This window comes from Talaromyces proteolyticus (genome assembly GCF_021365285.1).
Source record: "Talaromyces proteolyticus strain PMI_201 chromosome Unknown BGW36scaffold_1, whole genome shotgun sequence".
NCBI lineage: Eukaryota > Fungi > Ascomycota > Eurotiomycetes > Eurotiales > Trichocomaceae > Talaromyces > Talaromyces proteolyticus.
This window is the reverse complement of record NW_025764277.1, coordinates 1,914,969-1,935,554: the sequence shown is the minus strand read 5'-3', so window position 1 is coordinate 1,935,554 and position 20,586 is coordinate 1,914,969. Positions and strand designations below refer to the sequence as shown.

Below are 20,586 nucleotides of genomic sequence, written 5' to 3'. Positions count from 1 at the left end.
CTCGCCTCTAATATATCTAGTCTACATCAGGATAATAACTAATTTCTAGAATTCTCTGGTTTAGACCATATAGGGTATATGATGATTCTTTGGTTTAAGCCATTTCAGGTATATGTTTGTCTGGGCAACCAAGTTATTCTTCAAAGACCAAGTATGTTATCAGAATAGCTAGTCAGAATAAACTCCTGAGGCTTGGTTTAGGGCTGACAGGCCATAATATTACCCAGCAAAATGGCCTACCTCAAGGCAGTGCATTCATGTGGTAATTTACGAAGCTCTAAATATACTTCGGTGCTCTATCGGCCCCACTCCGACAGGTCAGTTTTTAGGCTGGTTTGAATACCCCTAAGGTTTCGGTTACCGGTAACCTGCTGACGGAGTGTTATTTCATGTATTAACAATGCTGAACGGCTGTGGACGAGGAGCGGACTTTCGCTTTCGGAGTTAGTGGTTTACGTATATCAATTGATGCGTAGTAAAATAATATTCATGTATCGATTGATGCAAAAACGAAGAGAATACAGAGATGTGAAACTAGCCGGGCATCGCTAAATTGCAATAATACACAAATAAATCATTATAAAGCAGAGAGAAATAAACCAACCCACCTTCTTCTCGACGCCAACAGGCTATGCAATTCGAACCTTCCGTGCAGATCCAAGAAAATCAATCCATGTCCAAGACAAGATAAGGTGGACTAGATACGCCCGGCTCGGCCATCAAGGGCAAGAGGACCAGTGTCGTTTCGCGGCGTCATGGGGTTGTCTTCGAAATTCTCGGTGTCTGCAGGCGTATGCGAACGGGAATCAGACTGTCCATGACGAGGTGACGAGGGAATAGGTATATTAGCAGACCGGCTTGTAGACTGCTTTTGTGTAGTAGAGTCTGCGGACGCTTCTGTGCTATCCGGATTCTCAGCATCCTGCATGGGAGTGTTTCTATCCTCCAAGTCCATGTTCTCGACAATGGCGACAAGTTCGGTATCCCCTACTACAGCCCCGTTAGCAGGGTGCTCAGCGACAGGATCGCTTTGGCCTGTCGTCGGGCTACCATTATCTGCGCTCGCCGTTTGTTCAACCTCCATCTCGCCATTGTGCTTGGAATCGTCTTCAAAGTCGACGGTGTCGTCTACTTCTGCATTCAAGTCAGTCCAAACACGACAATTTGGACATTGAAACATTGGATAATCTCGCGAGTGGATCAGTCGGCTGATGCACTTGTAATGCCAGACGTGCGCGCAGGCTGCCATGAACAGACACTGGTAGGGCCGCTGTACACAACCAGTGTTAGCAGCTATTTTTATACACGGGCGGCACCAGATCAACTCACCAAAACAGATCCTAAACAGATTGAGCATTCCCTACAGCCAGCAAAGTCGGCGGCTGCCTTGCCTTTGCCCAGGTTGTTGATCAGGTTTTCTGTGTTTTTGCTGTATTTCACATTAGATACGACGGCTTTTCCTTTCTCGCGGTGTAGATTGACATACTTGAACTCATTCGGTCTTTGCTGCCAGGTCCGGTTGCACTCGACCCTGATACGCACACATCGAAAAATCATCTCCTCGCCGCCCCTGAAATCAATTCCCAGCTGGACAATGTCTCCATCGCGGACGGCGTATAGTCGCGATGCCTTGTTGGGCGGACTCAGGCGGATTCGGTTTAAAAAGGTACCCGATGAGCTGCCCACATCCTTGAGATGCCATTGCCCGTCGACAAAAGAAAACTCGCAGTGTCTACGACTCACAACCTTGGACTTGAACCCAATTGGCGCATCTGACGGCTCTACGGGGTTGGCGACCGGCACACCATCGCGCTCTGAATATCGGCCCACGCGAATGACGGACTCTTCGGACGGCAGGTTGCGGGACATGGAAGAAAACTGCAGCGATGGGCGCGAGGTTTGGTGCGGGTCCTGGTAGGGAAAGAAACGGATGGTGTTGTTCATCTTGGATTTGGCTGTCGCAGAATCGGCGTCTGAATTGACGGCCGATTCTGAGCCAGATGGCTGGTCGTTGTTCGGTGCGGGAGCCACGACGTCGACTCTGGGCGCAGTCTGCGTCCCGAGGTCGGCTGGGGCATGCGACGGTATGGACTGCGAGGACTCTGACGAGCCTGTGAGGATGTGGTCGTGCAGCTCCGAGTTTGAGCTGAGGCTAGAGTCTCGAGCCGCGGGAGGGCTGCTGGCTGGGGGTAGCGCGGCGGCCTGAGGGTCGGAAGGGGGAGAGGATGAGGAGAAATGGAAGGGCGACGACAGGGCGACGACGCGGCTCAGGCTGTTGCGATGGCGCCTGGTGCCGGTGCTGGTGCTGCTGGTCGGCGACGTGGGCGAGGTTGGCGACGATGCTGTTGGGATAAGATGGCTTTGTGTATACGTGCGGAGCTGGCTGAGGCGGCGAAGTCGTCCCGCACGACTGGTCGAGGCAGAGTCCGCAGAAGCAGCCACGGATGTCGACATGGAAGAGCAGTCTATGATTCCGTGTGCATTGAGACAATTCCAGTAGTGTATGTTATTCAGGTCCGCGTCTTGCTATTGTGTGGTAGGCCGGCTGATTGGTGGTGCCGGGTAGGACTAGTTGTTGTAGGACAGGTGCTAGGAGGGGAGGGGAGAGGAGAGGCGAGGAGAGTATAGAGGGTAGAGAGCGAAGGATAGACCTCGCATTGAAGCGATCTCGACTGTGGAGGAATGAGGAGGAGGAGGAAGCGAAGAGAAGAGAAGAGATTTCACTTTCACTTTCACTTAATTAGAGGCTTGCGAAGGCTTTGCGCCCGAGAGGCAAAGGGGAAGAGCGACGCCGTCCGTTTATGCAGCTAGACACGCAGCCCCACTGTCTATACACCTGATATGGATCTTAATATGGATATTAATATTTACTCTTTCCTGCAAGTTACTCTGGTATACTATGATTATGTTGTGTTGATGTACATATGTAGCTGGTGTATGACGGATTGTACCTTGTCACAACACCAGTTGCTACATAAGTAGCTATATTTTCGTCTTCAGCATCAAATACTCAATAAATACTCATTAGTCGAACTCTACATAGTACTTGGCCGTCGTCATGTATTGTGTATGCAACCCTCACGTGCCGCTGACCCCGCAGTCTGGGGTGGCGAATTGAAGCCGACCGAGTTCTCTATACTTGGACAGGTCAAGTCAGTCAACATGTACAGTATATATATATCAAATATATATATGTGTGTGTATATACTGTGGCGTGCACGGGATCTCGGACGTGCCAACATCTTTGACCTGGCATCAATAGGAGCACTCATCACATATATATATATATATCCAAATATATAAATAAGTCGGTATGCGATGCAGCATAATAATACTGGTGTTATTGCCATCATGTGCAGCTGTCACGAGGGGGGCTGTTGCTATGGAATCGCTTGCCGATGTACCAGGATGCAGCAACTAATCGTGCCATTAGCCGAGCCATCATAATACAGATAATAATATAATAAATATCTATATCCCGTACATCGTAGTTATATTCTCCTATTGGATATATTTATAATAGTAAATTAGTTAGTTATTAATTATTCTTGTATTAAATATCATTAACTATCGTTAAAGAATATTTGGTCAAACTGTGGTCGCGAGTCAGACGGAGCTCCAAGCTAGCAACCAAACTAGTCAATCACAAGACGGCGTTGACATCCTCTTCCCTCCTCTTAGCTCTATCATCGACACCTCCAGTGGACGATTCACCACCACCACCACCACCGCCTCCACCGCTGCCCTCCGCCCTCATCCCTGCAGCTTCAACTTATTCTTTAATCGGCCGGCCACTTATCACAAATCACGCGCCAGCCGAGTCCGACTCATGGTCCTACCCGAGTCGATCGATCCTTACGTCGGCTCTGCCTGCTTACGTTGCTCCTGCCCGGTTATGCTTCCATAGACTTCAACACCACTGTCCCCAGTCCTGCATTGAAGCTGCTGCGTAGTCGATTCTCTTGACAGCTGCTCCTGCCTGGCACCCGTCCTGAGCGTCCGCCGGACTGCTTAGAGCGCCATGGCCAACGCCTGCCTAGCCTGTCTGACAACCGTCGACCGGTGGTGTCACATTTCCGACTGCCTGGGACCTCTGGGAGGGCGATCGAGAGATGGAATATACGAAACAACTCTGCAAGATAGTGAGCGGGAGGCCGTGGCAGACCTGCTGCAGTTTCTCGAAAATGTAATATCAATACGGTATATCTTTGTATGTCTTTTTTCATTGACTAATTTCCGTCGACAGCGCGCCGAAACCGACTTCTTCTCGGGCGAGCCTCTTCGCGCACTGAGCACCTTGGTATACTCCGATAATGTGGACCTGCAGAGAAGTGCCAGCTTGACATTTGCCGAAATCACAGAGCGAGGTTGGTCGGAACTAGCATGTAAGAAGAGCATGGACTGATCTTGTTTTAATTTCAGATGTACGCGAGGTCGACCGTGATACTCTCGAACCGATTCTTTCCTTACTGCAGAGCCCCGATATAGAAGTCCAGCGAGCTGCAAGTGCAGCTCTGGGAAACCTTGCTGTCAACAGTACGAGATTTTAGAGTCTAGTGATATGGTCATCGACTGACGGATACAGATGAAAACAAAGTTTTGATCGTGGCACTGGGTGGGCTCAACCCGTTAATCAAACAAATGGTGTCGCCCAATGTCGAAGTACAGTGCAATGCCGTCGGCTGCATCACGAATCTCGCCACCCATGAAGACAACAAATCCAAGATTGCTCGGTCTGGAGCTCTAGGGCCACTCACCAGATTGGCAAAGTCGAAGGATATGCGTGTCCAGCGAAATGCAACAGGAGCTCTACTCAACATGACACACTCTGGTATTTGCACCCTCCATGTCGCCTCCATGTCGCCTGAATACAAACTAATATTCTCAGATGACAACCGTCAGCAGCTAGTCAATGCGGGCGCGATTCCAGTGCTGGTTCAGTTACTCTCCTCTCAAGACGTGGACGTCCAATACTACTGCACAACAGCTCTCAGCAATATCGCCGTAGACGCAACCAACCGCAAACGACTTGCACAGACCGAGTCCCGCCTAGTCCAATCTCTCGTCCAACTGATGGACTCATCTACTCCCAAAGTACAATGCCAAGCAGCGCTTGCACTTCGGAATCTTGCCTCCGACGAGAAGTATCAGTTGGAAATCGTCCGCGCCAAGGGTCTTCCACCGCTTTTGCGCCTCCTTCAATCCTCATATCTTCCCCTCATACTCTCTGCGGTCGCCTGCATCCGAAATATCTCTATCCACCCACTCAACGAATCTCCAATCATCGAAGCAAACTTCCTCAAACCACTTGTTGATCTCCTCGGTTCAAAGGACAGCGAAGAAATCCAGTGTCACGCGATCTCGACCCTGCGTAATTTGGCTGCGAGTTCGGACCGCAACAAAGAGCTTGTTCTCCAAGCCGGCGCGGTACAGAAATGCAAGGAGCTCGTGCTGTCAGTTCCAGTCATTGTCCAGTCCGAGATGACTGCCGCCATTGCTGTTCTCGCGCTTAGCGATGACTTGAAACCGCAACTTCTCAGCCTTGGCATCTTTGACGTGTTGATTCCTCTTACAGCTTCCGACAGTATCGAAGTCCAGGGAAATAGTGCTGCAGCGCTAGGAAATCTGTCCTCCAAAAGTATCATACCTTCATACCCTTAATGTCCAAGGTGCACTATGCTAATTAGTTATAGTTGGCAACTATTCAATCTTTATCCGCGATTGGACACAGCCAGATGACGGAATTCATGGATACCTCACTCGATTTCTGGATAGCAGAGATCCCACATTCCAGCATATTGCTATTTGGACGCTGCTGCAGCTTTTAGAGTCGGACGACTCGAAGCTCGTCGAACTCATCTCGAAATCCGACGATATCGTCCAGCTCGTCAAGCGAATTTCCGACCGGAACATCGAGTCTGATGACGAGGAGGCAGACGACGGAGAAGGTGAGGTCGTTGCGCTGGCACGACGTTCTCTCGAACTTCTCGGCCAAGGGCCAAAGCAAACGCTGGTCGAGGGATAGCTGTCTCCTCCTTCCTCACCGTATGGATTATTCTGCACATTCTCCTGTGTTTTATTGTGTCTTTGCATTTATTGATAGCGATCTTTGACTGAGTCCTGCAGGGTCTTATCTGTCTGCAGCTTTCCCTTTGCAGGCATTTCTTAGTGTTGTACTGCATGTGTGGGCATGCTAGAACTGCTCGCTGACATTTGTAATAATGATGATACCTATACTTATACATTTCATACAGTTTCAAATTAAATTATTAATTTAGGTTATCAATATTATCCAACTAGTCCAGTTGTTGTTGCACATGTAAAGTTGAAGGCTAGGTTCAGCGGAGCTCAGACGCTAAAAAAAAATTCCGCGGAGGCTCACTTCACCCTCACCATCACACCACAACCAGCACATCGAATCATTCAATCATGGAGAAATCACTCCCAAAGCTCGCCATCCCCGGGCAGCAGCTCGCTCCCACATCTGCCTTCACATCTGGCCCCGGCACCCACATCCACAACGGCGTCATCTGCGCCTCGATCGCCGGACCCATCTTGGTCGAACAGCGCGCTAAATCCAAATCGACCCTGACCATCTCTCGCTCAAACATCCAATCCTCCCACTCCTCACCAACCACCGGCCTCGCCTTAAACACCCAGAAGCCCACGCAACTAAAACACAACACCCTGCCGGCGGTCGATTCCATCGTGCTCGCCCGCGTCACGCGCGTCCAGAAACGCCAAGTCACGCTCTCCATCCTCGTCGTCCTGGACCCTTCTTCCACCACCACCACCACTCCTTCCAGCGACAACGACAACCTCCCCGCCATCCTCACCACCCCGGCCAACCCCGAAAACCACAACACCGCCGACGAACTGCGCTTCCAGGCGCTGATCCGCAAGGAAGACGTGCGCGCCGTCGAGAAGGACCGCGTCGTGCTCGAGGATATGTTCCGGGTCGGCGACGTGGTGCGCGGCAGCGTGATTTCGCTGGGCGATCAGAGCTTTTATTACCTTACTACCGCGCGGAATGATTTGGGTGTTGTTATGGCCAGGAGCGAGATGGGGAATATGATGTTTCCCGTTAGTTGGAAGGAGATGAGGGATCCCGTGACGGGGGTCGCCGAGGCGAGGAAGGTTGCCAGGCCGTTTTGATGCCACATGGTTGTGCGTTTGTATCAAAATTGTCTGTATGAGCATGCCACCCGCACCACTTATTGCGTCCCCATCCGGCCGAGTTAGAGCCTAGATGCCGTGGATGCCTGGTCGGTCTCAGCTAGAAGCAGGCTCAGTGCCCGTCCTGTGTCTCGATGATGCTGTATAACACGCATCATTCTCGCTCTAGCAAAAGCGAAACCCGGCTGCCAGCTTCGAGTTGACTGTTAGATGCGTACTAGCTACGCATCGACTGACATATCTGCATAGGAAGTCAATACGATTCAGTCATATACTCTAGTTTCCATTATCAACTAACTCAATAAAGTGGTCAAGTTGTGAAGTTGCAAGCTGTGAAGTTGCCAAGTTGTGAACCTCTTCAGTATACATGGTCTTGACCGTCAATGTCAGCCTGTGTTTGTCATTAGAGGGATATTAAGTGATTGTCCGTTGGCATCTAGACTATCTATCTGGCTGCACAAATACATGCGTGGCAGTTGGATTCGTCACTACGGGGACATAGTATAACACATGTAGACTTTACACGACATGAGTTAGTGTAGATATAAAACCAACGCTCAATAATGTATGTAAACCAAACCTATATGCAACCGCACCCTGTACTTTTCTCTACCTAGTTGATCTTTGTCTATGTAATGTAAGAATCACCTCTTCAACGTCTTCTGCTTTTCCGCATCCTTGACCAACTTCTTCCCCGCAACCACAAGCCCCTTCCTAGTGCGCACCGCATCCATGTACCGTTTCGCTACATTCTCTCTATCCGCCAACTCCCCCAAATCTTCCAATTCCTCCTCTGTCGCCGGAACCCAGAAGGGGTCTTCGTCGAGGGCCTCGAAGCCCGCAAAGATCAGCTGCGGCGATGCAGCGCCGGACGTGCGTTTGCGGATCTCGTCCGAGAAGCCAAAGGATTCGGCGACGGGGAGGAGGGACAGGATTGTGAAGAAGGGCGTTCCTTCTTTCATCGTTTCCGAGAGGATGCGGCCGCGTCGTCGCGTTATTACCCCGTATACGCGGCCGAGGACTTCGGCTGTTGGAAGTTTTTAGTATTAACGGGAAAATGACGAAGAGGAAAGGGGAGGGAGGGGGGGGTTTACTTGAGGCTTGGATTTCGCAGCTGTACATTGCCAGTAAGATGCGTGGGCTCCAGTCGAGGAAGCCCTGAGATATAGACTCCCGAACAATCCGGATTGCTTCGCCGGTCAGTCGGCCAAAGTCAAGCGCGTGCTCGTCATCGGCGTGAACGGATATGTCCTCAAGGATGACGGCAATGCCCTGCACGGGTTCTTGACAGAGTGGGCCTTGGGCCGTGGCCAGTTGGAAGGCGTAGGTGATTTTGTCGGATAGGTCTCGGACTGTGACGGCTCGGCGGTCGAGATGGCCGTTTTGGCTGTCTTTTTGTTCTTCGGATAATCTATACAAAGTTAGTCGTGATTGAGGTTAGAGGAGGGAGATATTTACAGCTTCTCACTGGTGCTAGCCTGTGTAGCATCAATTAATAGGTTTGGTCCAACTCTTCGAGGTCCAAATGCAATGACCTTGTCGACTATGTCCTGTTTGAGATCCTCGTGTTTCGACTCTGCTAGGAGTTTCTGGAAGTCTTTCTTGAAATCTGCTACTGACAGTACATTCCTCTCAAGTGAATCAGCATTTTCGACGTCCCTGTTTTCGATCTCTTCAACTACTTCCCCAGCAGCGGATGCTCTCTTTTCCGAATGTATCCGTTTCAGAGTGCCCGCGTTTTTGGACAGATACTCCGTGACTTCGGACGGAAGAGGGATGACTCGTAGTTTGATGGTTAATTGCTTAGATGGGGAAACAGTGAGCACCCCTCCTCGCCCCAGCTCCGGATTTTTCGGGGCTGGCATTTCCGCTGCACTGACAATGCTCTCTCGATACGGCACTATGATTTCACCTGCTTGGATATCACATCGAGCAAATCGTTCCCGGAGATCCTTCAAGCAGCGTTCCAAATGCAGCTCTCCAGCAGTCAATATGACATGTTCACCGCTAGGCAAAACCTCGTATTGTGCACACGGGTCGCTTTGTTCTAGTAGCTTAAGACCGGTGATCATCTTGTTCAAGTCTGCCGGGTTAGCTGGCTCGAGGGCGACTCGCACGATCGGCGGGCTTGCCATGGTCACACCGGCCAGATTGATGCTGCCTTCAAGCTGACTGCAGAGAGTGCCCGTCTTGAGCACATGGCCTGCAAGCCCTTCTATCCCGAAAACGACGCCGGCCGGAACAGACTTGAGCGGTTCCAAGCCTCGGCCCATGAGTAGATATAGATTGGTGATGGTGACTTTTCGAGGTTCTGGATTGGCATGGGGATTGGCTGGCGAGAATTTTGGACTCAGGACATATAGAGAATCTCCGACTGTCAGCGTTCCGGAATATAGTCGAGCAAAGCCTATCAAGTGCTCCTTATCGACTTTTTCATCAGATTGTTGTTGGTCTTCGTCGTCTAGGCTCGTGCTGGCCAGAGCAGAAGTCACTCGACTAAACTCATCCGCCTGCTCGTTCGCTTCTGCCTGAATTTTAGCTATTTCATCGCGTTTCTTCCTTGCTAATTCCCGGGCTTCATCCGCCGTCAGCGTTGCCCCAACCCGTTTCGTGTTCTTTGGGAGCTCGCTTTCTGGAATCGCGACCATCTTGCTGACATACGCCACAACAGGATCGTTAATAGATGTTTTGAAGTTTACCATGGCATCTTTGATCTTTTCGTCGATGAACTCGGAGCCCGGGGAGTCTTCGATCATTTCGGGCAGTCGGGTTTCTTGGGCTGCCCGAGGACTCGGGAGATATTCCATCACTGACACAAGGACCGCTGTAGATAGAGGCAGCCATGCTGAAAAGAGCGTTGTCATTATATTCTTAGGGTCTCTTGATCGAAGGACATGAGGTGGGATTGTAATGTTCAATGACTTGGTGATTTTTTCGAGTAAGGTTGGATCTCTGCTTAAAGTTAGCATGTTCTTCATTTCAAAATGACCTGCATATACCCTTTCCCTTTAGCACCCCCCGTAGTAGCCTCATACGCAGCCCACACACTATCCAGGACCAGCTGGACGAACATGGGTTTCAGAGCACGTCCTTTGAGATGCTTCGATCCTAATACTCTCTTTGTCTTTGGGTCCAGGTAGAACTCGCCCCAGAGCACCTTTTCCAGCACAGAGCGTTTGATTCCGAGCTTCTTTTCGTATAGGCCTGCAAACTGTCGGACCGTAAATGCCCAACCGTCTGTCGCACTGCAAAAAATGACATTATTCTTCTCCGGCACAAAGTAGAGATCCTCGTCGTCTCTCTCCTCGAATTCATCTAGCTGAGAGTGTACCTCACTGTCGATATCCGATGTCACGCTCTTATCCTTATCCCGTGCAGCAGCAGCATTAACTCGTTCTTCCATACGTTCCCGCCAAAGAAGATCCTCTTCCATCCGCTCGCCCTGGTAGAAACTACCGATCACGGCATTTACTTGTTCTAGCAGCTTACTCAGATGCGAATACGCCTCGGCAGGGCTCATTTTGAGCTCGGTCACTAGCCGGTCCATTTTATTAATGACCAGCAAGGGTTTCAGTTTCTCAACCCACGTTTGACGCAAGACTGTCACGGTCTGGCTGCACACTCCCTCGACGGCGTCAACAAGTACCAATGCTCCATCACACAGCCGTGATGCAGTCGAGACTTCGCTGCTAAAGTCTATATGGCCTGGTGAATCGATCAGGTTGATTAAGTATTCCTTGGTTTGCGGCGCGGCATCTGGCGCTGAGCGTCGGAGCATGGAAAAATAAAGTGATATTGCCGAGGACTCCATTGTGATTCCTCGTAGTTGCTCGTCTGGACGAGAGTCCAGGTAGCGGATCTTGCCCGCAAGCTTGGGAGAGATGATCCCATTTGTCGCGATGAGACTGTCTGTGAGAGATGTCTTGCCATGATCCTGCAGAGCCGGTTAGCATTCAACATATTCGAGCTGGCACTTGGCACTTGTCTCTTGTTTAGATGCTACTCACGACGTGTGCTAAAATACATATCTGGCTCTGGAAGTTAGTGGTCTATAACAAAAAATAAAAAAAGATAATCGGCGGGGTAGAGGGGTAGTTCGTACATTTCGGATATCGTCTGGGTTGTGCTGCAGACGCACTAAATCGTCGACGTTGACCACAGGCATTGTGAAAGAGCGATTATTCTGGTCGGATGCAGCCAGAAAATGGTGCCTACAGTTTTTCTACACTGCAGCAGCTTTAGACATTAAACGAAGGTGTTGGTGGACAGCTCGGCGATGTTATATCGAGACTACTTTTTTTTTGCCATTGATATCGAGCGGGTTCCTGTCCTGCCGCTCAGAGGCGAAAGTTATGTTGAGCAATTATGAGTAAGACCCAGTAATACAACGGCGGAATCTCAATGCTTCCCACCCATGTGAGCAGCAATATGGTCAATTGATTGTAGGATTATTGCTCTCGTTCACACTTGCATGCAGCGACTCGCGCTTACGATTACATCATAGTTTTTCGACTATGGCTACGGTTCATCTGGGTCACGCTGCGCATGGTAATTATACAGATTTCTTTACAGAATGGCGTCCTTTCTATTAAGCCTCGTCAAAAGAAAGCTTGACTTTCTTTTTCTTCGCCTTTGGTTTACGTGTTGACGAACCGTCCTTGTGAGGCGCCTCGCCGTCCGCTTCGTCGTCGTCTGCGCCAACCACTTTGACTTGCTTTTTCCTCTTTTGACTGCCAATCTCGGCCAGGTTTTTCTGGACCTTAGGGCCATCTGTAGCAGCAGATTCTACCTCACCAGCTGCTTCTTTGGACCTTTGCGACTCATCGCCGCCTGTGCCAGTTCCTATTTCCGCTTTCTCCTCGCCCCCTTTCAATAGCGCTTCGTAGTCTTCTTTGGATATGGTATCATTCGTTTCTTCGTCAACGTAGGTTGGGGCGTCATCATCGTCGTCAGTTTTCGGTTTACGCGGTCGTTGGGAGGGATTCGCGTGACGGACGGAGTCGCCTTCGCCATATTGATTGCGAAGTTTTCGCAGAAATGCGGGCTCCTGGCGGTCTGTCACAGTTAATATCGTGTATGGTAGATAGAGAATGGAGGGTATGCACCATAGCTGAGATTCTTTGCATTGAACGCCATGATAATGGTCACCAAGCGATAAAACTACACGCCTAGGGAGGATTATGGTGTGGCCAATTTGGCAAGTCGTGTGATCAGTCAAGTCATATTCCACAATAATTCGAAGCCAGTCGGAGCCACTAATCGATTACACGTAATAACGACATGTACTAGTATATTACTATTCGATCAAAAAGAGTGTTAAGAGTCAAGAAAGTGAGTCTTGGTGTGGGAGTGGAGGGTGGTGGCCCGCGAATCAGAGGGCAGGCGCGGCAAGCCTTTGCGATTAGCCCGATCTGCCGCTGGAGCTGCAGCTTTGCTTCGAGCCGTAGAGTCAACCCTACAAAACCCCCTCGCGCGATTGTACAATCATGTTGTGTGCAAGTAAGTTATATTTTCCATGCGATGTTCTGCTTCATTGACTAATTTGCTTTTGCTCCAGTCTCGGGAGAAGCGCCGCAGGTGCCTGTCGTGTCGACGAAGAGTGGTAAGTGAAAAACGAGCACGAGAAAAAAAAAGACAAGACCTAATCCTATCTCAACAGGCAGCGTTTTCGAAAAGAGGCTTATAGAAGGTTATATTGCGGAAACTGGCAAGGATCCTGTGACGGGAGAGGATCTCTCTGCAGATGACTTGGTCGAGCTGAAAACTTCACGCATTGTCCGACCTCGCCCACCTACGCTTACCTCCATCCCGTCGCTTCTGGGCGTTTTTCAAGAAGAATGGGATGCGTTGGCACTAGAGACATACACCCTGCGCCAGACTTTGGTCCAGACAAGACAGGAACTCAGCACAGCCTTATACCAGCACGATGCAGCAGTACGAGTGATTGCGCGCTTAACCAAGGAAAGGGATGAGGCACGCGATGCTCTATCGAAAATATCAGTTGGCTCTGCCCGTGGCCCATCGACTGGCGACGCCATGCAGGTGGACAGTGCAGGGCTTCCTGATGCTGTGGTAGCTAGAATCGAAGAAACGCAGGCTCTGTGAGTCCACCCCTGAGTGTATTATATCCGACTAGTGTGCTGACTCGTATAGGCTTTCAAAATCTAGAAGCAAGCGGCCCATTCCAGACGGATGGGCTTCTGGTGACGCCATCCAGACTTACAAACCCACCGCAAGCTCTGAGCCTCTCTACCCCGGCGGAAGATCACTCTCAGTCGACTCTACTGGAGACCTAGCTCTGGTCGGCGGCGTCGACGGCATTGCCGGCATATATTCGATTTCGAATCAACAGGTTGTCCAAACCTTCAAGGTTGATGGACCAGTCACCGACGCGGTCTTTGCTGGATCCAAGGCCGTGGTGGCTTCTGCGACTGGTACCGTGAAGATCTTTGAGAACGGCGTTGAATCCGCCAGCTTTGCGTCCCATGCTGGCGAAGTCACGGCCGTTGCTGTGCATCCAACTGGGGATATTATCGGCTCGGTTGGTGTCGATAAGAGCTATGTACTGTATGACACAACGACATCCTCTGTTGTCTCTCAAGTCTACGGTAACGCTGGTATGTTATCCTTCGATACGTTGCGTATCATTATATGCAGGAACTAATTTATTAAATAGGTCTGCTTTCTGCCAAATTCCACCCCGATGGCCACTTATTAGCTGTTGGTGGCGCCGATGGACAGATTCACGTTTACGATGTCAAATCAGGCGCTGCTGCGGCCAACTTCCCCATGTCTGCTCCTGTCACAAATCTGGAGTTCTCGGAGAACGGCTTCTTTATGGCCGCAGTCACTGAAAACTCGACCGCCATCACCGTATGGGATCTGCGCAAATCTAAAATCCACAAGGTCTTGGAGACGGGCACTCAGATCAGCACGCTTTCCTGGGACTATTCTGGCCAGTTCCTCCTGAGCGGCGGGCCGAACGGACTGACTGTACAGCAATATACCAAATCTACCAAGGACTGGTCAGAGTCTCTCCGCAGTGCTGTGCCGGCGGTGGGTGTTGCCTGGGGGCCATCGGCTCAGAGTGTCCTGGCTGTCAATGCCGAGGGTGTCGTCTCTGTGCTGGCTCAGTCATGATGTGAAGTCATTGAGTCGTTGTACTTTTAGCTATTGTCAGTGTTCTTGTTCTCAGTGGGGGTTGTTCAAAGGGTCAGGCCAGGCCAGGCCAGGTCACATCAGGTGAAATGAAATGAATTCAATTTGATTTGGGGTTTGTGATAAAGCTTATTTATTTCTATTTGAATAAAAGAAAACAACTTGTGACAATCTGCCTGATAATCATGCCATGCACACACACTGCCAGCTATACTGCCAACTCACTAACTAATCAGTAATCCCACTCTGATCTATCGGATGCTCTCATGCTGGCCCGCCCCGTCTCCGCTTTTTGGCCACGCTTGTCCACTCACAGCCCGCCATAGCAGAGGCTCGCCCGCCGGACATAGTATTAATTATTATTACATACATGTATTACAGCGGACTCGGCTTCATCCGACGACCCCATTTTCAATCCCTGGCAAGCGACCGCTTCAATTCCTCGCCACTCCCTCTCCCATCGCCTTGTTCGTATACCTGCACACCTCACTCCAGGCTGCCGAACAGAGGTCTGCTATGAACTACGATTCCCAGGCCCAGTTCCTGGAATCCAGGTCTCGAAAGGTATATCTATATCCGTCTACCTGGCGGGGGAGAAAGCCCTCTTTGGCCTTTTGGCTTCATCTCTCATACTGAAAATCATTTTCTCAACAACTAGACTCCCCATCGTGAAATGCCACATTCACACCGCCAAAACTACTCCTCATGGCGGCATGGAGAATCGTCCAGCGCATCGTCTGTACCTCGCAACAGCCACCCTTTAAGCCTCCCACTGCCGTCGGCAAGATACCAAGGTGATGGATTTGATTACCGACGGCCGATTATGTCAACTACGTCGCAGACGGAAGACGTTATCGATTTGACAAATGAGCCAGATTCTCCTCCATCGCATCCATCTCGCCCGCTACCGTCTCGGACACAATCACTTCATACCCACCGGCCGCGCCACCATCGACCACCAAGGTTCGGAAGAAATATAATGGCAGATATCGTCGACCTAGACGACGAAGCAGATCAAGCTATCGATATTGATCCCCCAAGCAGCCCGGAAGTACAGTTCGTGCGAGCCACAGTACGCCCGCCGTCTACACCACGACGTCTCTTAGACGTCCTGAACCTTCGCAACGCCCAAGCAGGATATATGTCGCCTCACGCTCGCGAGGCCTTTCGCCAAGAGATAGCACTACGGACAAGGAGTATGGGTCGTGGGCGAACAAGCTATCAACCCACTTTTGAAGACTTATTATTCACTGGTGATATGAGTCCGAATATAGACCTTACAGTAGATCTGGACTACCAAGCGCCGGGTTTCCATATTCATGAGCCTACGCCACCAACTCCACCTCCGTCATACAAACCCCCTAGTCCGGTGCCGGAAGGATTTACAAGAACGGTTACCGACGATGATGTGGTTATTTGCCCCAATTGTGACCACGAGCTGGGCACCGGAGAGGGCCTCGAGCAGCAGGTATGGGTCGCCAAGCCATGCGGACATGTAAGATCCTCCATTTTTTATTTCTTATACATACGAGAGTTCTGACTTGTGCTATCAGGTATACTGCGGGGCTTGTACAAGTAACCGTGCCATGAGGAAAAGAAACGCTCTCTCATATCCTTCTCGGAGTAAGCCATTCTCTCGGTGCAAGGTTGCTGGCTGCGAGAAGCTGGTTAGCCAACCAAAGTCAATGGTCCAGATTTTCCTGTAATGAATACAATGATGACCGTTTTTGATGACTATGGCATGGCATGGATGGCTTATGGCGTTGCTTTCTTTTGGATGCATTTGGATATAGAGCAGAGTATTTGATTTTTTGTGATATATTTTTAGATACCCATTTTCTTTACACATGATATTGACTTTCAATTTCTAAACATCTTTAGACCGATTGAATGGTTAATTGATGAAATGGCACAGAACAAGCCTTTGATTATGCAGTGCAGACGGGTACTGAGCGCCTGCATATGTCTTTTAGGACGATGTTTTTCGGCTTCGAGTATTTGTCAAGATGATATGTCAACGTTGGTAATATTCAGGCCTGAAATTCAAGCATGCAATATGATATAATACATAGAAAAGGGCCAGTCCATGACGAGGTAATGCGACTCGCAGGTATAACTGGCACACACGACCAATCCCAAGATAAAAACTCCAAGTCTGCGCTGAAATCATGATACACATGTTTTTTTTCTTTCTTTCTTATTCAAATCATCTTCAAATCACCATGGTACGGTGACCAGATACCTCTGACACTCTCATTCAAAGACATAACTGGCTTCCTCTGTATCTTGAGTTTCTCGCCACTAGATTGCTTGAGGTAATTGACCTTTTCGAGAATCGCCTCTGGCTCGAAGCTGCGCACGCATACTGACTTCAGGCGGCCATTGACGTAGTGGCCCTTGATGACGGGGTGTTTATTTGGGCGAGGGGACACACGGAATTCGATCTGAGGGTTGGCTCGGGCGAATGCCGGCAGTTCTTCTTTGAGGAAGGTCCTGGAAACGGAGTTTTTCAGCATTCTGATTATTGCTTCGTCGGAGAGGGTGTTCATTGTACTTACAGCATCCCTTTGGAACTGCCGCCCCAGTCGCAGTAGGTAAATTCTAGTCGCTTGCATTGCAGGATGAATGCCCCGACCCCGTTCTAAAGATCCCATGAACAGTTAGCAATGGAGAGTAGTGAGAGTAGTCAATGTGCGAGCCAGCTCTTACCCGGGCTTGAGTAACCGCTTTCAGCCCCCGCACAGTCATGGTTGCGATGCGTTGACCTGGAGAGAGGGATTATTCTTGATCGTAGACTGATTCTCGGGCGTCTTTTCTTCGCGGCGGCGAGTGGCTTGGCTGTAATTGGCCGGACTGCCGGGCGGCTAGGCGGCTAACGTGGCTACGGACGGGTTGCAGTTGCCTGAGAAATTAACTGACAGAATGCTCCTTCCGAGTCGCGACCACAACTCGTTCGCAGTCATTCGTTCTGCACTCATCCTAGAAGTTAGAACAGTTACATGCATCACCAACTCCATTTGACCTCTCTTTAACGTCACACCGGGCCCCCTTCTAGTGGTCCTTCGACTTGAGGTGGAAAATGACCGACAAGCTGCCCCCCAACCTGCTCGCGCTTTTCGCACCGCGTCCTCCGCTCCGTTACATCCCCCGAGCGACCGCGCGCCCGATGATTGCAAGAAGAGCACTATTGGTGGTGTAGCTGCGCTCGTTGGAGAGTTGCAGAATTACGCCGAGGAAGTTCCTTATAATGCAACTGAGAGTTGGTTGCAGCGTCACGCTCGGCTGAGGCTTGAGAAGAAGGAGCGCATGGAACAGCTTGTTAATGAGGGAGTGGAGAAATGTACAACAACATTCCAATCTAGATGCTTGTTGATTAAATTGCTAACTTGAATATAGTCGATCCTTCTAATGACCCTCAGATTCGTGGAGATCCGTTCAGAACTCTTTTTGTCGCACGGCTGAGTTACGATATCAAAGAGTCGGATTTGGAACGCGAATTCTCGCGGTTTGGTCCTATCGAGAGAGTAGGCTGCTTAATCGAGCAATATTATATGGTATGCAAAGGCTAATCATACCACAGATCCGCATTGTCAAGAATTCCGAGAAGCCAAATCCTAAGAAACCACACCGAGGCTATGGCTTCATCGTATTTGAACGCGAGAAAGACATGAAGGGTAATAACACACTCCCCACCCCCCCTCTCCATCTAGGTGTCAAGGTACCTTGAAAAGTCTTGCAGAGCATATGGCTTTGATAATCGCTAGCTTCATTCCACATTGAACTGATTGCTGACACTACTGAATCTTCTCGATAAACAGCGGCATACAAGGAAACAGATGGCATTCGTATCAAGGACAGACGCGTGCTAGTTGATGTTGAACGTGGCCGCACAATGAAAAGTTGGCGGCCTCGGCGATATGGCGGAGGCCTTGGCGGACGTGGATATACAAAAGCCGCACCGGCTCGTCCAATGGGCCCTGGGGGTTTCACTGCGCCGTCTGGCCCCTCTGGCGGATTCAGAGGTGGATTTGGTGGTGGTAGGGGTGGTCCAGGTTTCCGTGGAGGATTCCGTGATCGTGGTTTCGGGGGTCCAAGGTCAGGCGTCGGCTACCAGGGTGGTCGGAACGGATTTGGAGGTCAAGGTCAAGCTCCGCCAAATGCCCCATCGGGTCCAGGAGGCGGCCGCGGTGGTGGTGATAGGAGAGGCGACGGCAGGTTTGATCGCGATGGCCGAAGGGGAACAGGCAGTAACTCAGAACCGGTAAGGTCTCGAGACAGCTATGGTGACCGCGATCGTCGTGATAGAGACCGCGACCGCGACAGAGAACGCGATCGCCATGGAGACAGAGATGGTGATCGCAGGGACCGCGACCGCGATCGAGAACGCGACAGATACGGAGGACGAGAGGATTTTTCTCGCAAGAGACACCATGATGATGACGGGTATGATGATCCCCGAGCTAAAAGAAGGTACTAAAGACTCGCCCATTTCGCGACCTTCCTTATCAGTGCCTTCTGGTGGGTATCCTTGACAGTCCAGGGTTGCTTCCTTCTCTCTTCTCTATTAAGGGTAAGGTCGACTGCAAATCGAGCATTGATGAACAACAAATTCAGGGTCTACCACGCTGTTATCGACTTTTACTAAGGACCCTGGTTTATCGGCCTTGATGTGGATGCTGACCATACCTGAATCGACTCTGATCTGGTTCATTCATGGTTTCCTTTTACTCTTGCATACCCATGCTCTGTTTTATTACGCAAATTGTCTGTTTATTATTGTCTCCCTTTCGGTGATGCTTTCTTTTCATTTTCATTTCATGTTAGGGTAAGTATATGTACTTTATCAAGAACGGGCACGCATACGACTGGGGTGTGGATGCATAATGCTCCTAGGTAAGAAATATAAGTAAGGACGATATAATTACCGCGGAGTTTGAAGGTGATGTATTGTTTTGCGGATTTGCATTGTCGAGGCCGTGTTACTAGGGATTTAGGTAAAAGTCACATTTCATACGGTCATATCTATTCCTATGAATAATCCATATAATGTATGTAGTCCTTAAACTTCAAACAGACAGGAGCGTTAAATCACGTATAAGCGTTTGCTCGATCGCTGCACGTCATAGCTCTGTTATATCAAGACTCAACAAAACATGACACTTTTATCAAGATCCCAGTATACCCTCAAAACGCCGTACACCTGAAATGCTCAAACCATTCAACGAGAAGAAAAGTAGTTACTTTACTCGAGCTCCATTTCCGCGCCCGACTTCTCTCGGATTGTGATTTGATGAGTGTCTCTATCCCATTGAGCCTTCATAACCACCCGGAATTCCGAGGTCGCCACGCCAAACATCTTCAATAACGTCGTCTGTTTCGAGTCCAACGTCTCGCCTTCACGACAAACAAGATGCCCTTCCTCTCCCTCCGTCAACTCAAGCATGACTTTCCCCTTAACAAGCCTCGTAGGCACACCCAGCTTCCGCAGCGTCGGCTCAACAGTGTGGCTGATCGGCTCATCCTCCGTAATCGGGATCTCCCCAGCCCGCGAATACACCACGCCATTAGGGATCGTGAATGCACGGGTACTAACCGTTCCCGCACGCGCATAATCAGATGGGGCGAAGGAGTCAAAGTATGCGAGGACGTCGTCGGCGGATCGAGAAGTGAAAAGCAGTCCCACGGCGCCAGTCAGGAACGGCGTCAATTTGTCCAGGTTCTCGGCGAATGCGGTCTCAGCTGTATTTCCCAGTGCCACAGCCATGACTTTTGTTTTGCCGAAGAATAGTCTGTGCGAGTTTGACGTTAGTGAATTGGAAAACTAATAAAAAAAGGGAGTAAGGGAGGGCATACCGGCTCTCGGAGAATTCTGTGCGCACGTCTTTCAGATATGTGTTGCGCATGTTGTCGACAGAGAAGACGAAGAGGTGTTCATACTGCTCCACGCATTCACGGATGTTGGCGAACAGTCGTCGGGTTTGCTCCTTGTGGTTCTTCTTGCTCGTCTTGGACTCGTGGACCAGGCGGGCACGCTTGGAGACAGGCATTGTGAATGAACTCGCGTTGGTGCGTTGGTTGTAACAAATTAGCGTGAAGAAGAAAAATTGCACAATTTCGAGCAAGGTAATACAATATTGCAAAAGCTGAGTCAGAATCGGCCGGATGGAGGCTCAGGGTGGTCGATTTAGCGATTTGATAAATTTTACCTCGATTTTTTTTATTTTTCGATACGGCAAAGAAACATGATTGATG

General features: G+C 50.0%; 11 protein-coding genes across 11 annotated transcripts; 5 read left to right on the top strand and 6 right to left on the bottom strand.

The window, feature by feature from the left end:
* Window positions 1-458: 458 nt before the first annotated feature.
* Window positions 459-2,768, bottom strand: BGW36DRAFT_367409 (uncharacterized protein). The gene is made up of 3 exons (XM_046214860.1): window positions 1,487-2,768; window positions 1,330-1,429; window positions 459-1,270 (listed from the first exon to the last, which is right to left on the bottom strand). Exons 1-3 carry the CDS (start codon window positions 2,452-2,454, stop codon window positions 698-700), a joined length of 1,641 nt encoding a protein of 546 aa, XP_046077972.1. The 5' UTR covers window positions 2,455-2,768; the 3' UTR covers window positions 459-697.
* A 112-nt stretch (window positions 2,769-2,880) lies between these two features.
* BGW36DRAFT_367407 (uncharacterized protein) lies at window positions 2,881-3,482 on the bottom strand. The gene has a single exon (XM_046214859.1). The coding sequence runs from the start codon at window positions 3,351-3,353 to the stop codon at window positions 3,057-3,059; it is 297 nt and encodes a 98-aa protein (XP_046077971.1). The 5' UTR covers window positions 3,354-3,482; the 3' UTR covers window positions 2,881-3,056.
* Window positions 3,483-3,526: 44 nt separating this feature from the next.
* BGW36DRAFT_367404 (putative vacuolar armadillo repeat protein Vac8) lies at window positions 3,527-6,307 on the top strand. The gene is made up of 6 exons (XM_046214858.1): window positions 3,527-4,186; window positions 4,247-4,367; window positions 4,423-4,536; window positions 4,586-4,831; window positions 4,889-5,638; window positions 5,694-6,307. The coding sequence occupies exons 1-6, from the start codon at window positions 4,022-4,024 to the stop codon at window positions 6,023-6,025; spliced, it is 1,728 nt and encodes a 575-aa protein (XP_046077970.1). The 5' UTR covers window positions 3,527-4,021; the 3' UTR covers window positions 6,026-6,307.
* A 122-nt stretch (window positions 6,308-6,429) lies between these two features.
* BGW36DRAFT_353757 (putative exoribonuclease) lies at window positions 6,430-7,155 on the top strand (the record flags this gene model as incomplete). The annotated part of the gene is made up of 1 exon (XM_046213464.1): window positions 6,430-7,155. The coding sequence occupies one exon, from the start codon at window positions 6,430-6,432 to the stop codon at window positions 7,153-7,155; it is 726 nt and encodes a 241-aa protein (XP_046077969.1).
* A 332-nt stretch (window positions 7,156-7,487) lies between these two features.
* Window positions 7,488-11,552, bottom strand: BGW36DRAFT_12081 (putative ribosome biogenesis protein Ria1). The gene is made up of 6 exons (XM_046209283.1): window positions 11,279-11,552; window positions 11,184-11,204; window positions 10,176-11,110; window positions 8,635-10,128; window positions 8,271-8,587; window positions 7,488-8,203 (listed from the first exon to the last, which is right to left on the bottom strand). Exons 1-6 carry the CDS (start codon window positions 11,339-11,341, stop codon window positions 7,821-7,823), a joined length of 3,213 nt encoding a protein of 1,070 aa, XP_046077968.1. The 5' UTR covers window positions 11,342-11,552; the 3' UTR covers window positions 7,488-7,820.
* Window positions 11,521-12,501, bottom strand: BGW36DRAFT_12111 (uncharacterized protein). The gene is made up of 2 exons (XM_046209286.1): window positions 12,282-12,501; window positions 11,521-12,231 (listed from the first exon to the last, which is right to left on the bottom strand). Exons 1-2 carry the CDS (start codon window positions 12,310-12,312, stop codon window positions 11,765-11,767), a joined length of 498 nt encoding a protein of 165 aa, XP_046077967.1. The 5' UTR covers window positions 12,313-12,501; the 3' UTR covers window positions 11,521-11,764.
* A 120-nt stretch (window positions 12,502-12,621) lies between these two features.
* On the top strand, window positions 12,622-14,517 carry BGW36DRAFT_367400 (putative cell cycle control protein). The gene is made up of 5 exons (XM_046214857.1): window positions 12,622-12,675; window positions 12,734-12,778; window positions 12,836-13,277; window positions 13,330-13,793; window positions 13,853-14,517. Exons 1-5 carry the CDS (start codon window positions 12,663-12,665, stop codon window positions 14,314-14,316), a joined length of 1,428 nt encoding a protein of 475 aa, XP_046077966.1. The 5' UTR covers window positions 12,622-12,662; the 3' UTR covers window positions 14,317-14,517.
* Window positions 14,518-14,587: 70 nt separating this feature from the next.
* BGW36DRAFT_367397 (uncharacterized protein) lies at window positions 14,588-15,910 on the top strand. Its single transcript, XM_046214855.1, has one exon. The coding sequence runs from the start codon at window positions 15,008-15,010 to the stop codon at window positions 15,872-15,874; it is 867 nt and encodes a 288-aa protein (XP_046077965.1). The 5' UTR covers window positions 14,588-15,007; the 3' UTR covers window positions 15,875-15,910.
* Window positions 15,911-16,535: 625 nt separating this feature from the next.
* Window positions 16,536-17,082, bottom strand: BGW36DRAFT_392989 (mitochondrial ribosomal protein L43; the record flags this gene model as incomplete). The annotated part of the gene is made up of 3 exons (XM_046217763.1): window positions 16,536-16,827; window positions 16,893-16,975; window positions 17,044-17,082. 3 exons carry the CDS (start codon window positions 17,080-17,082, stop codon window positions 16,536-16,538), a joined length of 414 nt encoding a protein of 137 aa, XP_046077964.1.
* A 174-nt stretch (window positions 17,083-17,256) lies between these two features.
* On the top strand, window positions 17,257-18,811 carry BGW36DRAFT_421905 (uncharacterized protein; the record flags this gene model as incomplete). The annotated part of the gene is made up of 5 exons (XM_046219632.1): window positions 17,257-17,299; window positions 17,390-17,674; window positions 17,731-17,858; window positions 17,915-18,052; window positions 18,164-18,811. 5 exons carry the CDS (start codon window positions 17,257-17,259, stop codon window positions 18,809-18,811), a joined length of 1,242 nt encoding a protein of 413 aa, XP_046077963.1.
* A 536-nt stretch (window positions 18,812-19,347) lies between these two features.
* BGW36DRAFT_367388 (putative 60S acidic ribosomal protein P0) lies at window positions 19,348-20,551 on the bottom strand. Its single transcript, XM_046214854.1, has 2 exons — window positions 20,188-20,551; window positions 19,348-20,123 (listed from the first exon to the last, which is right to left on the bottom strand). The coding sequence occupies exons 1-2, from the start codon at window positions 20,379-20,381 to the stop codon at window positions 19,577-19,579; spliced, it is 741 nt and encodes a 246-aa protein (XP_046077962.1). The 5' UTR covers window positions 20,382-20,551; the 3' UTR covers window positions 19,348-19,576.
* Between the last annotated feature and the right edge of the window lie 35 nt (window positions 20,552-20,586).